Source organism: Rana temporaria, chromosome 10 (genome assembly GCF_905171775.1).
Source record: "Rana temporaria chromosome 10, aRanTem1.1, whole genome shotgun sequence".
In the NCBI taxonomy this organism is placed as follows: Eukaryota; Metazoa; Chordata; class Amphibia; order Anura; family Ranidae; genus Rana; species Rana temporaria.
The window spans coordinates 31,006,870-31,020,434 of record NC_053498.1 but is presented as its reverse complement, the minus strand read 5'-3'; the positions used below and the strand labels follow the sequence as shown (position 1 = coordinate 31,020,434).

Genomic DNA, 13,565 nt, shown 5'->3' with positions numbered 1-13,565 from the left:
TTTGAGCGGAGGTTCACCCTAAAACATTTTTCTACCTTTACATTGTGCTCGTTTGCAACAATTAAAGTATGCGGGGTTTTTTTCGCTGTACATACCTTCGTACAGCTATTTTTCCCCATGGAATCACGCGGGAGTGGGCGTTCCTATCCAGCAGGTGATTGACGTGATGACAAAAACTACCTCCCCCTAGTTTTTGTCATCACGTCAATCACTCGCTGGATAGGAACGCCCACTCCCGCGGGATTCACTACCCGGAAGCCAGGGAAGAAAATGGCTGTACGAGGTATGTACAGAAAAAAAAAAGGCATACTGTCATTGTCGAAAGTCGGCTCAATGTAATGTTAGAAAATATTTTTTAGGGTAAACCACTGCTTTAACTGTTTCCCTTACCTGCACATGCAGTACCACCCAGGAGAGAAGACCTAGTACTTCTGAATATGAGGAGTATGTGACTTACTACCCTCCCATGTGTTGGTTCTGGTGCTTGTCCACTTGGGTACCCAGTGCTGTCACAAGTGGGTAGAGAGAGAGTCCTCAGTCTTGTAGCAAAAGGATGATACCTATATGGCCACAAAGGATATAAAGCCACTTTGTGTGCACTAAATGCCTTTGCAAAACCAGATTTTACTTTGTATAAGTAGCAGGGCCGTTTGAAGACATTTGGGGGCCCCAAGCAAAAAAAAAGTGACAAGTGACATTTCAAGTTGAGAAGCGGGGGGGGGAGTTCAGCTTACCTCTATCCTCCGTCTCACATGGTGTCCGCACAGGGGCCCCAGCAGGGAGGGCCATCGCTGCGTCCTCCTGCAGTCCGGTCGTCCGTGTACCATAACCGCACAGTACAGGAGATTCAGTTTGCTGTTTCCGGGGCCGGACTGAAAGGAAGTGAACACTCAGTGTGTGCACTTCCTGTCAGTCCGGCCGGGAACAGGAACCCGACGATTCTCCTGTACCGCACGGTTATGGTACACGGCCGACCGGACTGCAGGAGGACGCAGCGGTGCGGCAAGGGCCCTCCCTGCTGGGGCCCCTGGCCAGCTCGGGGCCCCAGGCAAATGCTTGCTTTGCCTGTCGGGTTCCGACGGGCCTGATAAGTAGTATTGACTTAATCAGTGTGCTGTACATAGCTTGTGCAGAGACCAGAGCTGTGGGAGCGACCAAGCAGACCCCACCTACTACAGAAAACTACAGGGGTGGGTGGATACAAGACCAGTCACTCTGCACAAGTAGATAGAGCAGCAGTGACCGGTCTTTATTACAGGAGGCTTCTGCACAGAGGCAAAGTTTCATACTGCAAAGATCTGGAAGAATTGCACAAAGCACACCACGATTCAAGTAAGAATACCCATGCCTCTTGCATGTAGACAATATTTGCTTATCCTGGAATTCAGCTATAAGTAAACCAGTCGCTTTGTCTTGCATGAGCAGGAAACAGATTCACTTTATTGGACAGTCATTTTTTTTTTATATCTCTCCGGGTATCAAATAGAGACATTATAGCTTGATATTAACTGTACAGAAAAGAAGAGCCACAGATGGTTGTGCAATAGTGAAAACAAATCCCACAGTGTTTCAGTGTTGGGAGGATGGCGTGTAGGCCCTCTGTGTGTCATGCCTGCTCTCCAGGACATAGCAGTATACTCTGCAGAATACTATGTTCCAGGCCAGCCTCCAGGGGATTTCTGCCATCAACTCTTACTGTCTTGTCATTGTGCTAATTAAACAGGATGTAAGCATGTTCCGCTTGGAGTCTGTTCAGCTGTGCTTGGTCTCTTTCCCATGTTTGGGATGTTGCAATTTGGTGTTTAGTTTAAAGAGAAAATATCATTGACTTCTTGATGTGTTTTATGATTGCCACAAGAGATCCTTACAGATCTCTGCATACATTCATATTTGATGTGGATCGGAACTCAAAATTTACATTTTATACATGGGAATTAAAGATTGTAATTCAATTAAAGGAACGTTTAAAACAAAAAAAAGGTATAAAATAAAATAAATTACAGGTTATACTAGTTCAGGAAATTTCTTGGAAATATATTAATCATATTCACAGGAACATTAAAAAATAAAGTGAAAAAGTATCAAATGTAAAAAAATTACATGTTGAACGAAAGCTTAAAATGGTTAAAGCCGTGGTTCACCCTTAGAGAGCACTTTTTAGCCTTAGATTCCTGCTCGTTTTGTCTAGGGAATCTGCTATTTGTTTTAAAATATGACCTGTACTTACCCGTTTACGAGATGCATCCTCTCCATCGCTTCCGGGTATGGGCTGCGGGAATGGGCGTTCCTTCTTGATTGACAGTCTTCCGAGAGGCTTCCGACGGTCGCATCCATCGCGTCACGATTTTCCGAAAGAAGCCGAACGTCGGTGCGCAGGCGCAGTATAGAGCCGCACCGACGTTCGGCTTCTTTCGGCTACGAGTGACGCGATGGATGCGACCGTCGGAAGCCTCTCGGAAGACTGTCAATCAAGAAGGAACGCCCGCTCCCGAAGACCCATACCCGGAAGCGACGGAAGAAGATGCATCTCGAAAACGGTAAGTACTGCTCATATTTTAAAACAAATAGCCGATTCCCCTAGACCAAACGAGCAGGAATCTAAGGGGGAAAAAATTTTTTTTTAATAAATGGGTGAACTCCCGCTTTAACAGGAAATGTTGGACACTAGTCCTTAGGCCTCGTACACACGACCAAGGAACTCAACAGGCGAAACACATCATTTTCCTCTTCGAGTTTTCGACAAGCCAATTTTCTCCATTCCCGTCAAGGAAATAGAGAACATGCTCTCTTTTTGGCTCGTCGAGTTTCTCGGCAGTTTCCTCGACAAAAATGTACACACTGCCGGTTTCCTCGGTAAAAAAAATTCTCCCAGCAAGTTTCTTGCTGGTTTTTGCCGAGAAACTCGGTTGTGTGTACGAGGCCTAAGAGAATTTTAAACAGAACAAGCCTTTATGAGTGATTTAGACAGCAAGGCACATGGGTCCTAGTTTTGTGTATTGGGTGCAAAGTACATTGGGAGATCCTCTATGATAGTGATGGCGAACCTTGGCACCCCGGGCCCAAAGTTTTGGAACTACATTTCCCATGATGCTCATGCACTCTACAGTGTAGTTAAGCATCATTGGAAATGTAGTTCCAAAACGTGGGGTGCCAAGATTTGATATCACTGCTCTATCACTGCTCACATTGCCTAAAAATGAATCTGTTTATTTTCTATAATTTGTATCTGCTTGTGACCACCCCAGGTATTAACCTGGGGTGGTCACAAGCAGATACAAATTATAGAAAATAAACGGATTCATTTTTAGGCAATGTGAATATACAGTAAGAGCCCAACTACAGCCAAAAAACATTTGTAATCCTTTAAAGAATTCACGTCCCTGTGTACAAAAAAATAAATAAAAAATACTTTAATGTACAAACATGGAACAGGTCAAATTATTTGCCTTTTTATTTTTGCCTAGTTTTGATTAAAGTGAAAAAGACTTAGAAATCTTTTCAAAGTCTTAAGCCTCGTACACACGACCGAGTTACTCGGCAAAAAACAGCAAGAAACTGCTGGGAGATATTTTTTTGCAGAGGAAACCAGTCGTGTGTACATTTTCGTCGAGGAAACTGTCGAGAAACTCGACGAGCCAAAAAGAGAGCAAGTTCTCTATTTCCTCAACGGGAATGGAGAAACTTGCCTTGTCGAGTTCCTCGACAGCCTAACAAGGAACTCAACGAGGAAAACGATGTGTGTACGAGGCTTTATAGCTTCCTGAGCCCTCGCTTATCTTTGTCCACTGACTTATAATTTAGAAGGAATCTAAATCTGTATTACTATCCTGATTATATAGAAAGACTTTGACGTGCAATATTATGTTGCCATGTTCAAGTCAACAGACGTAACTGTAAAGCTGACAAACATAATGTATGCATACAATTATACATTTTATTTTGCAATTTGTTATCAATTTATCACCTCATTCAGCAGTACATGTCCACCCAGTCAGTATGGCACACCCAGCTATATATTCCCACACCCAGCAATGTATGTCCATCCATTAAGTATGGCTCCCCCCAGCAATAAATCTCCCCACTAAGCAATACATGTCCACCTAATCAGTATGGCTTTCCCAGTACTATATTACCCCACCAAACCATATGTGTCCACCCAATTAGTATTACATTTGTGACAATATTCCCCCCAACATAATACATGTCTGCCCAAACAGTATAGCTCCTCCAGCAGTATATCTCTCCACCCAGTAATATACTGTATGTCTTCCCTGTCAGTATGGATACCCAGTAATATATCCCCCATCCAGAAACACCTATCCACCCAATCAGTATGGTTTTCCCAGAAACAGTGGCGGCTGCTCCATATGGGGCACAGGGGGGCCGCCCCCCTATTCATGCGTCTGGCCCCCTAATCTACATGTGGGGCAGTGGAAGCATGGATTCCAATGTTTTTTTTTTTTTTTAAGCACATGATTAGAGCCCGAAGCTCTAATTGGGCTTCAAAAAAGGGTGGGCTCGAGGTGCAGAGCACTGAACCCCGAGCCCACCCACTTGTGCGACGATAGCAAATTATTATTCGCTATTGTCTTCCTGCTTCTCCTCCCAGCCAAACAGAAAGCAAAAGGAGCACGATTGGCCGAGAGGAGAAGCGATTGTATTGGCTGGTACCAGGGACAGGGAGGATGTACCCAGATCCGGAAGATAGCCGCCATAATTGTCTCTGCATCCGCCATCTCTACATCGCTGCCAAGGTGCGTACCACCTACCCAGGGGCAGTTGTGTGGTCTTCTGCGTCTAGTCATGATTTTGCTGTGCTGTGGTCTATTTATCAGTGTTTTTACCTAAAATCCACTCAATGTTTACTTCGCCTTCACACATTTTTCTAACTGAATGAAAGAAGTAAAGTGTGTGATTCCTTGGTGTAAATCTTGGATTAAAAAAAGGATCAGACCTGATGGTTTTACCTTGTTACAAAGGCCTAATTGTAGGACTAAGCCCTTCTAACTAACATCCGTGTGTGTCATTAGCATGCTCTGTCTTGCCACTAAGGCTGACTGGCCAGTGGAATAGGAGTTAGGAAGACCTAGACATAAAGGCAAGAAAAGCTTTGCCCCTTTATCAAAGTGATGCAAAATAACACAAAAGATTATGGTTGGCTATTGTACTTTCGATTGGATCAAATAGGTAATCTGAGATGTAATTTATTGTTAATGTCCAGGATAAATGAATGGACCATTGACTATTACTACATTGCAGGCTAGGTAGAGTCACAGATACAATAATCTGCAAACCATTTGGAAGTTGATGATAATTTCTCAATAATGCATATTCTTAAATGAGGTGTTAACTGTTGCTCATTTTCTCTCTTTTTCCTCTCTGTTTTTGGTATTCCATTTCATTTCTGTGCATACACCTTTGCATTCCTACCATTCTCTATATTTAATATGATTATGTGCTAACTATGTATGTATATTCCCATACTTTTCTACTCATTTGTTGCTTCTTGTTATTAAACATCAAGTGGAAAAAGGTATAGTTACTTACCCGTTGAAGGCAGCATAAGATCCTCCTACCATTTCTATGTTTGTAAAGTTTCCACCCAGAAAGAAAGTTTTAGAAGAGTAATGTTTAAAGGGATCTTGTCATATCCTTATACAGTCGTATGCAAAAGTTTAGGAACCCCTGACAATTTTCAAGATTATCATTTATAAATATTTGGGTGTTTGGATCAGCAATTTCATTTTGATCTATCAAATAACTGAATGTCACGGTAATATTTCAGTAGTGAAATGAGGTTTATTGAATTAACAGAAAATTCACAATATGCATCAAAATGAAATTAGACAGGTGCATACATTTGGGCACTCTTGTCATTTTCTTGATTTGAATTCCTGTAACTACTTAAAGCGGGAGTTTACCCGAAAAAAAAAATGTTAACAGTAGATTGGGCCTAATTACGGGAAGCAGAATCGGGTGTTTTGATTAAAATCAATGCAGTACTTACCTTTTTTGAGATAGATGTTCTCCCGCCGCTTCCGGGTATGGTCTTCTGGACTGGGCGTTCCTATTTGATTGACAGCCTTCCGACGGTCGCATACAGCGCGTCACGAGTTGCCGAACGTCGGTGCGGCGCTATACGGCGCCTGCGCACCGATGTTCGGCTACTTTCGGAAACTGGTGACGCGCTGTATGCATTTTGGCTGTAACATTATTTATGAGGCATTTCGGTTTAGACTACCTGTAAGCATTTCCTGTTAGAAAAAAGTTAACATATCTACTATAATCCACCAAAAACCTAAAGGTGGCCTTTCCCAGTTTTTTTGTTTAATTATGAATAAAGTGAGGTAGGATTTGATCCCAACCTAGGCGTTTAGAGCTGTTTATGCCCATGGCAGAGCTTGACTGTGAGCCGAACCTTGTTGTCGCTCTGTTGGAGTGGTTTACCTTTAAGTAGAATCCACTAATGGGCTGATGACACCATATTTTTTGCAAATATAAAAAAAAAAAAACGATGGTAGATGGGAGAAAAGGGTGATCTTTTTGGGAAGTCCCCAAGAGATATAAAAACAATGGGTGTCAAGCTTCCACACCACCTATAACTGATAGACCACTTGTTGGTGGACTAAGCCTATATGTGTTCAGGGAAGTGATTGTATGCCTATGCCCATGCATGAACCAGGTGAATCAAGCAGTCATACATTACAGCTTTCCACCAGCCACTTCCATCTCATTTTGCTGGTAAGACATTTTAGCTTCATGGATTCTTTGCTGTAAGCAAGTGGAGCTTCACCTTGTTATGTGTAAGTTTTTGCCTTCTGTTATTGTTCTATATGTGAGGGACGGAGACTTTTGCTGTTTGATGCTTTCTATGCAATCTATATATATTTTTTTAGCCTGTCTGAGAGGAGGGGCCACAAGATGACTGCTTTTAATACCCATGTGTTTCCCTCTAACACTAGTTTTACTGACTTTTACTAATCGTTTTGCTTTCCTGTCTTCAGGAATAAGCTCCAGCAACTGTCTTCCTCTGTCTATTGAGAGCCCTTCCATATTAGCAACCAAGATACTTGCACTAGACAGGAGGGTGACAGTTGGGGTGGCTTAGCTGCAAAAAAGGTAATCCTGACCCAGGAATCCCATGGAATCAGTTCGTAAGGCCCGTACACATGGTCAGACTTTTTGCCAACTAACTTCAAAATGAGCAAGTTTGCAAAACAATCCGACTTTTTCGGTTTTCATCTGACAAAAGCTCGCTCTGCAAACGGACAAACTTTTCGGCAACAAAAGTCCGATGGTGCCTAGTCCGACCGTGTGTACAGCAAGCCATCGGACTTTTGTACAAAGTCCAAATATGCATGCCCAGAACCAATGTTAAAATCAACCAACAATAGCAGAAGTTGACCAAAGGGTGGCGGTAAAGAGCTGAAAAACCATGTGATGTTAGGAAAGTTTGCAGAAAAGTCTGATCGTGTGTATGCTATGGGTGTGCCCGGCCAACTCCCTTCGGACAAAAATCCAAGGAAATTTTGTTTGAAGTCCGATCGTGTGTACGAGGCTTTAGACAGACCACACAGGAAAGATTATGTTAAAAAATATCCCTGGTAATAACATCCTAAAGTAGTTTGCGCCCCCCCCCCCCTTTTTTTTCTTCTGCATTGAAATACAAAAAAAAATCTTTAGCAGAAAGGGTTGTTGGTTTTTGAAATTCCATTGTTCTTAAAAGTGAATGTCCAAGGGGGAAAAAACATTGTCACATGTTTAGTCCTTATTGCAAATACCTACTTGCTTCTCTTCTGTACATACCAAGATAGCCATTCAAGTACATATTTGAGGAATGAGAGCCAGTTACATATATATAAAACATTTGTGCAGTATGTTACAGTATTTGCAATTATGCATACTTACTACTTAATACTTCCAGTTTCCATTGAATACAATGGTAAAAAAAGTGCAACATGTAAAAATATGCCAGGGGCATTCCTGGATAAATTAAAAAATGTGAGCATATGGTGAAAAAATTGGTAATCAGAGGTCACCTTGAGTCACGTGATTAGTACAAGTCATGCTTGGCCCTGCCTTCTACTTCTTGTTTGCCTCCATATCGGTCTAGGATGCTACCCAGAATATTAAAGACCAAATAAGGAAGCTTGGGAGTTTGTAGAGGGTAAGGCCAAGCGCAATTTTCACAAAAGAAATTGAGATAACTCTAGTTGCCTAAAGCTCTGGATCCACCAGTCATTTGGGCATGCTAATTTCACCTAAAGTAACCTCTACTTATACATTTATTATAATATGCTCAGTCAGGAATGAGCAAGCTTAGTCAAAAGGTTTTCTTCGAAGTGTGACACATTGAATTTAAACTAATGTGTGTCTTGTTTCCTTTAGTTTCTCCTTGGAAAAAGAAATCTGGTGAGCATATCTTTTCTTTTCTGATTAACTGCAAATTAAATTGTTATTACATAATGTCTAAAAAGGTTTTCTATTTAGAAATGGATTATTATGGGGTTGGTGTTTAACTACATCTGAGAACTGCAAACCTATTATCAGTGTGTGCTTCAGAGTTGGACACCTTTGACTGCTATTTATAAACTATTTCAACTGGATTGACATTAACCGGTTAAGGACCGCCGCACGACTTAAAGGATCACTAAAGGAAAAAAAATGTTGTGCTAAAATGACTGTTTACATGGTATAGAGACATAATAGTTAAATGATTCATTTTAAAAACGATTGAAAAGCAATTCAATTCAATCATATATTTTACCTTGGTTTCTACTTTGGTTTCTCTGCTCTTCACTTCCTGCTTCTCTGCACTATTCATGTGACCATAGTGCTTAGAACTACATTTCCCAGTATCCTTTGCAGTTCAAAAAAATCGGGCATGAGAGCTCTCTCACAGTTTTTGCATAAACCGCCCACTATACCGCCCAACAATGATTATTCAAAGCTTCTAAACACACACACAAAGCCATACATGCTTCTCCCAGTCTTCTTCCCCTTACAGTATATTACACTGACTATAAGATTTTACATTATTTTTGAGCTTGTCTGCAAGGTTTTCTCCGTTCAGGTGCTGCTTTCAGTAAACTCAGTGTAGTGTGTTCGATATGGAAGTTTTACACTTGGCAGGGGGGCGGGGTCCAGGCAGGGCAGTGGTTTCCTAAAACGAAACGTATTGGAAAAGAGGAGGTGCTGGGGTGTTACAGACACACCCAGTAATTCACACCTCCTTGCTGTTTGGGAAACGTGCACAGTGTTCACATGCCCAGTTGTTGTCTCCAGGAGGGGGCGAGCACGTTTGTCCACACACCAGGAATCCCCTCGCTCTGCCATGCTTTTCTTACACAGACAACCAGGAAGTAGGGAGAACAGAAAAGCCATACTAGAACATCTGTGCTAAAACGAACAATGAGGGCATGAAAACGGCACTGCACTAAGGTAAAGGAAGCTATTTAGCTAATACGTTTTTTTCCTTTACTGACCCTTTAATACGTTGGCAGAATGGCACGGCTGGGCACATGGACGTACATGTATGTCCCCTTTAACCTCCCTGGCGGTAAACCCGAGCGTGACTCGGGGTAGGTTTCCAATGTTAGGATCGGTATCCCCGAGTCACGCTCGGGGTGGACGTGCAGAGTGTGCAGCGGCGCGGCTTACCTTTCGCTGGATCCACAGGCAAGTTACTTACCTTGTCCCTGGATCCAGCGATGCCACCCCGCTGTGTGAGCGAGCGGGACCTCCTCGCTCGATTCACAGTCTCCCCGTGTGCCGCCGAGCTCCGTTCCCTGCGACGTTACGACGCACGGGAGCGGAGATCGGCGCCAAATTCAAAAAAGTAAACAAACACTTTACATACAGTATACTGTAATCTTATAGATTACAGTACTGTATGTAAAAAATACACCCCCCCTTGTCCCTAGTGGTCTGCCCAGTGCCCTACATGTACTTTTATATAATAAAAAATGTTCTTTCTGCCTAAAAACTGTAGATTGTCCAAAAGTGTCCCTTTATGTCAAAAATGGTTTTAGATCAGCTAGAAAACAGCGATAATAAATTACAATCACTTGCAGAAATGTGCGATAGCGATTTGTGGGGAAATTCGTCATAAAAAAAAAAAAAAATGACAGCGACAATTCTGCAACTTTTCAGTGATTTTGAGTTGATTACATTATTGAATAATTTTTATTATAATTATATTATTATTTGTTATAATTATTTATAATTATTTATTATATTATAATTTATAATTTTGTTTTAAAAAAAAAAATCATACCCGGGATGCCTACAAGACTCTTGTTTGGTCAGATTTAAGTGAGTTATTTCTAAAAATTACAGGCCTACAATATAAAACGCCAAATTTCCTTGCAAAATAATTGTACCGCTTTTGGTACGTAATTCCAGACAGAATCATACCGCCAGGGAGGTTAAGAAGCCCAGCCATGGGTCGCGAGCGCTCAGCCAGCAGCACGCTCGTGACCCGGTCCTGTGCTCCGTGACCGCGGTACCCGTGGACCCGATCGCTGCCGGTGTCCCACGGTCAGGTCACAGAGCTGAAGAACGGGGAGAGGTAAGTGTAACAAACCTTTCCCCGTGCTTCCTAGTGAGCCTGTCACTGATCGTCTGTTCCCTGTCATAGCGAATGACGATCAGTGATGTCACACGCCCAGCCCCGCCCCCCTACAGTAAGAAACACACATTAGGGTAACCCCTTTAGCGACCCTACAGGTTAACCCATTCACTGCCAGTGTCATTTTCACAGTAACCGTTGCCATTTTATAGCACTGTTTGCTGTAAAAATGACAATGGTGCCAAAATAGTGTCAAAAGTGTCCGCCATAATGTCGCAGTCATGATAACAATCGCTGATCGCCGCCATTACTAGTAAAAAAAAAAAATATTCATAAAAATGCCATAAAACTATCCCCTATTTTGTAAACGCTATAACTTTCGCGCATATTGTTTATTGAGTTTTTTTTTTTTTTAACCAAAAATATGTAGAAGAATACGTAACGGACTAAACTGAGGAAAGAAACGTTTTTTTTATATTTTTTTGGCGGATATTTTTTATAGGAAAAAGTAAAAAATATTGAATGTTTTTCAAAATTGACGCTATATTTATATTTGTAGTGCAAAAAATAAAAACCGCAGAGGTGATCAAATACCACCAAAAGAAAGCTCTATGGGAAAAAAGGACGTCAATTTTGTTTGGGAGAAACGTTGCACGACCGCGTAATTGTCAGTTAAAGTGACGCAGTGCCGAATCGCAAAAAGGGGCCTGGTCCTTTAGCTGCACAATGGTCCGTGGCTTAAGTGGTTAAACAGCCAAAAATTTGGGAAAAATGTATTCCATACACAAAAATAAATTGGTGTCAAGAACTAAAAATAATAAAAAAATAATATCACAAAATATTATATTGTGATATATATCTAACTGATTCACAGTTTTTATTCTACATCATATTGTTTATAATTCTATACCTTTTAAGTGGCCACTGATGGACAAGTTTGTCCAATGTGTTTTATAAATATTTTTTATTCCGTTATTGATGTTACTAGCTGTGCCATAGTGCTGAGATACGAAAAAGTTGGGTAGAGCGAGTGCATATTTTTTTCCTTTTTTTACACAAAATATATGAATGGTTTATAAATAATGATTCTTCAACAAAGCTCTGCACCTGTCCTTAAGGCTCCATTCACACCTGAGCGACAAAACGCCTCAAGCGCGACGCTCAGATACGCTGGAGGGGAGAAATAACATTAATCTCTATGGAGATGGTTCACATCTCCACGCCGAAACGCCGATCGCGTGAAGCTCAAACAAGTCCTGGACCCTTTTTTGTCACGCGTATTCAGGCAGCTTCGGCGTTCAGGATAGCCGACAATGACCTGTTAAAAAACCGCGGTTAAAAACGCAGCGTTTTGTCGCTGCAAATCGCGGTACAAAACGCCACGCTAAGGTGTGAATGCAGCCTTAGGCCGCGTACACACATACGGTCCATCCGATGAGAATGGTCCAAACCGATCGTGTGTGGGCCCCATCAGTTAGTTATCCTTCGGTCAAAAAAATAGGAACTTGCTTTAAAATTGAACCGATGGACGCCTAACTGATAGGTCAAAAACGATCGTTAGTATGCAAAAGCATCGGTTAAAAACCCGCGCATGCTCAGAATCAAGTCAACGCATGCTTGGAAGCATTGAACTTCATTTTTTTCAGGACCTCGTTGTGTTTTACGTCACCGCGTTCTGACACAATTGGTTATTTAACCTATGGTGTGTAGGCACATCAGACTATCAGTCAGCTTCTTCAGACCGTTCTCATCGGATGGACTGATCGTGTGTACGCGGCCTAACATTTAACCACTTGTCCACCAGAGGACGTCATATGACGTCCTCGACTTTGTGCGGTGATATCTGAATGATGCCTGCAGCTACAGGCATCATTCGCCATCTTCAGCTGCTGATTCTGTGCACGATAAGAACGATCAAAGCTGCGGTTCGGCCCCTTGATCGTTCTTATAGGCAGCGGGAGGGGACTCCCGCCACCATCCGGTGCTTCTCCGGGCTCTCCCGTGCCATCGGGGGCCCGGAGAGCGAATCGGTCGGCGCTGCCTGGAAAGCATATGACGTTATCTTATGACGTCACGCCCGGTACCCGGAAGTAAACAAAGACGCAATCGTGGCTGTCGGCATGTGATAAGTGATTTTTTTTTCACCGATTTCATGCTTGTAAGCCTGGAGGATAGATGTGGGGTCTTATTGACCCCACATCTCTCCAAAACGAGGACCTGTCACACTGATTCCTATTACAAGGGATGTTTACATTCTTTGTAATAGGAATAAAAGTGATCAAAAAAATAAATAAAAAAATAAGTGTAAAAATAAAGAAAATTAAGTCAAATAAAATAAAACATTTTTTTTCCAAACGCCCCTGTCCCCGTTATCTCGTGCGCAGAAGCGAACACGCATGCAAGTCCCGCCCACATATGTAAACGCCGTTCAAACCCACATGTGAGGTATCGTCGCGTGCGTTAGAGCATGTGCAACAATTCTAGCACTAGACCTCCTCTGTAACTCGAAAATAGTAGCCTGTAAAAAAGCATCACCTATGGAGATTTTTAAGTACCGAAGTTTGGCACCATTCCATGAGTGTGCGCAATTTTAAAGCGTGACATGTTAGTTATCTATTTACTCGGCATAACATCATCTTTCACATTATACAAAAAAATTGGGCTAACTTTACTGTTTTGTTATTTTTTAATTCATGAAACTGTTTTTTTTCCCCCAAAAAAGCGTTTGAAAAATGATTGCGCAAATACCGTGCGAGAAAAAAAAGTTGCAATGACCGCCATTTTATTCCCTAGGGTGTCTGCTAAAAAAATATATAATGTTTGGGGGTTCTGATTAAATTTCTAGCAAAAACATTTTGATTTTTACATGAAGGAGCGAAGTGCCAAAATAGGCCCGGTGGACAAGTGGTTAAAGAATGATGTAAAGCAATAGCGTCTCCCAGTGCCACTTCTTGCTGTGAAAAAGATTAAAGAAATTAAATGTATTTACACAACT

General features: G+C 41.9%; 1 protein-coding gene across 1 annotated transcript in view; it reads left to right on the top strand.

Moving 5' to 3' along the window:
• LOC120915824 (SH3 and multiple ankyrin repeat domains protein 1-like) overlaps nt 1-13,565 on the top strand; it is a 117,679-nt gene that overhangs the window by 79,166 nt on the left and 24,948 nt on the right. The window contains exons 6-7 of the mRNA XM_040326624.1: nt 5,525-5,533; nt 8,389-8,412. Coding sequence (XP_040182558.1) covers nt 5,525-5,533; nt 8,389-8,412 — 33 coding nt within the window. The remainder of the gene's footprint in view (nt 1-5,524; nt 5,534-8,388; nt 8,413-13,565) is intronic.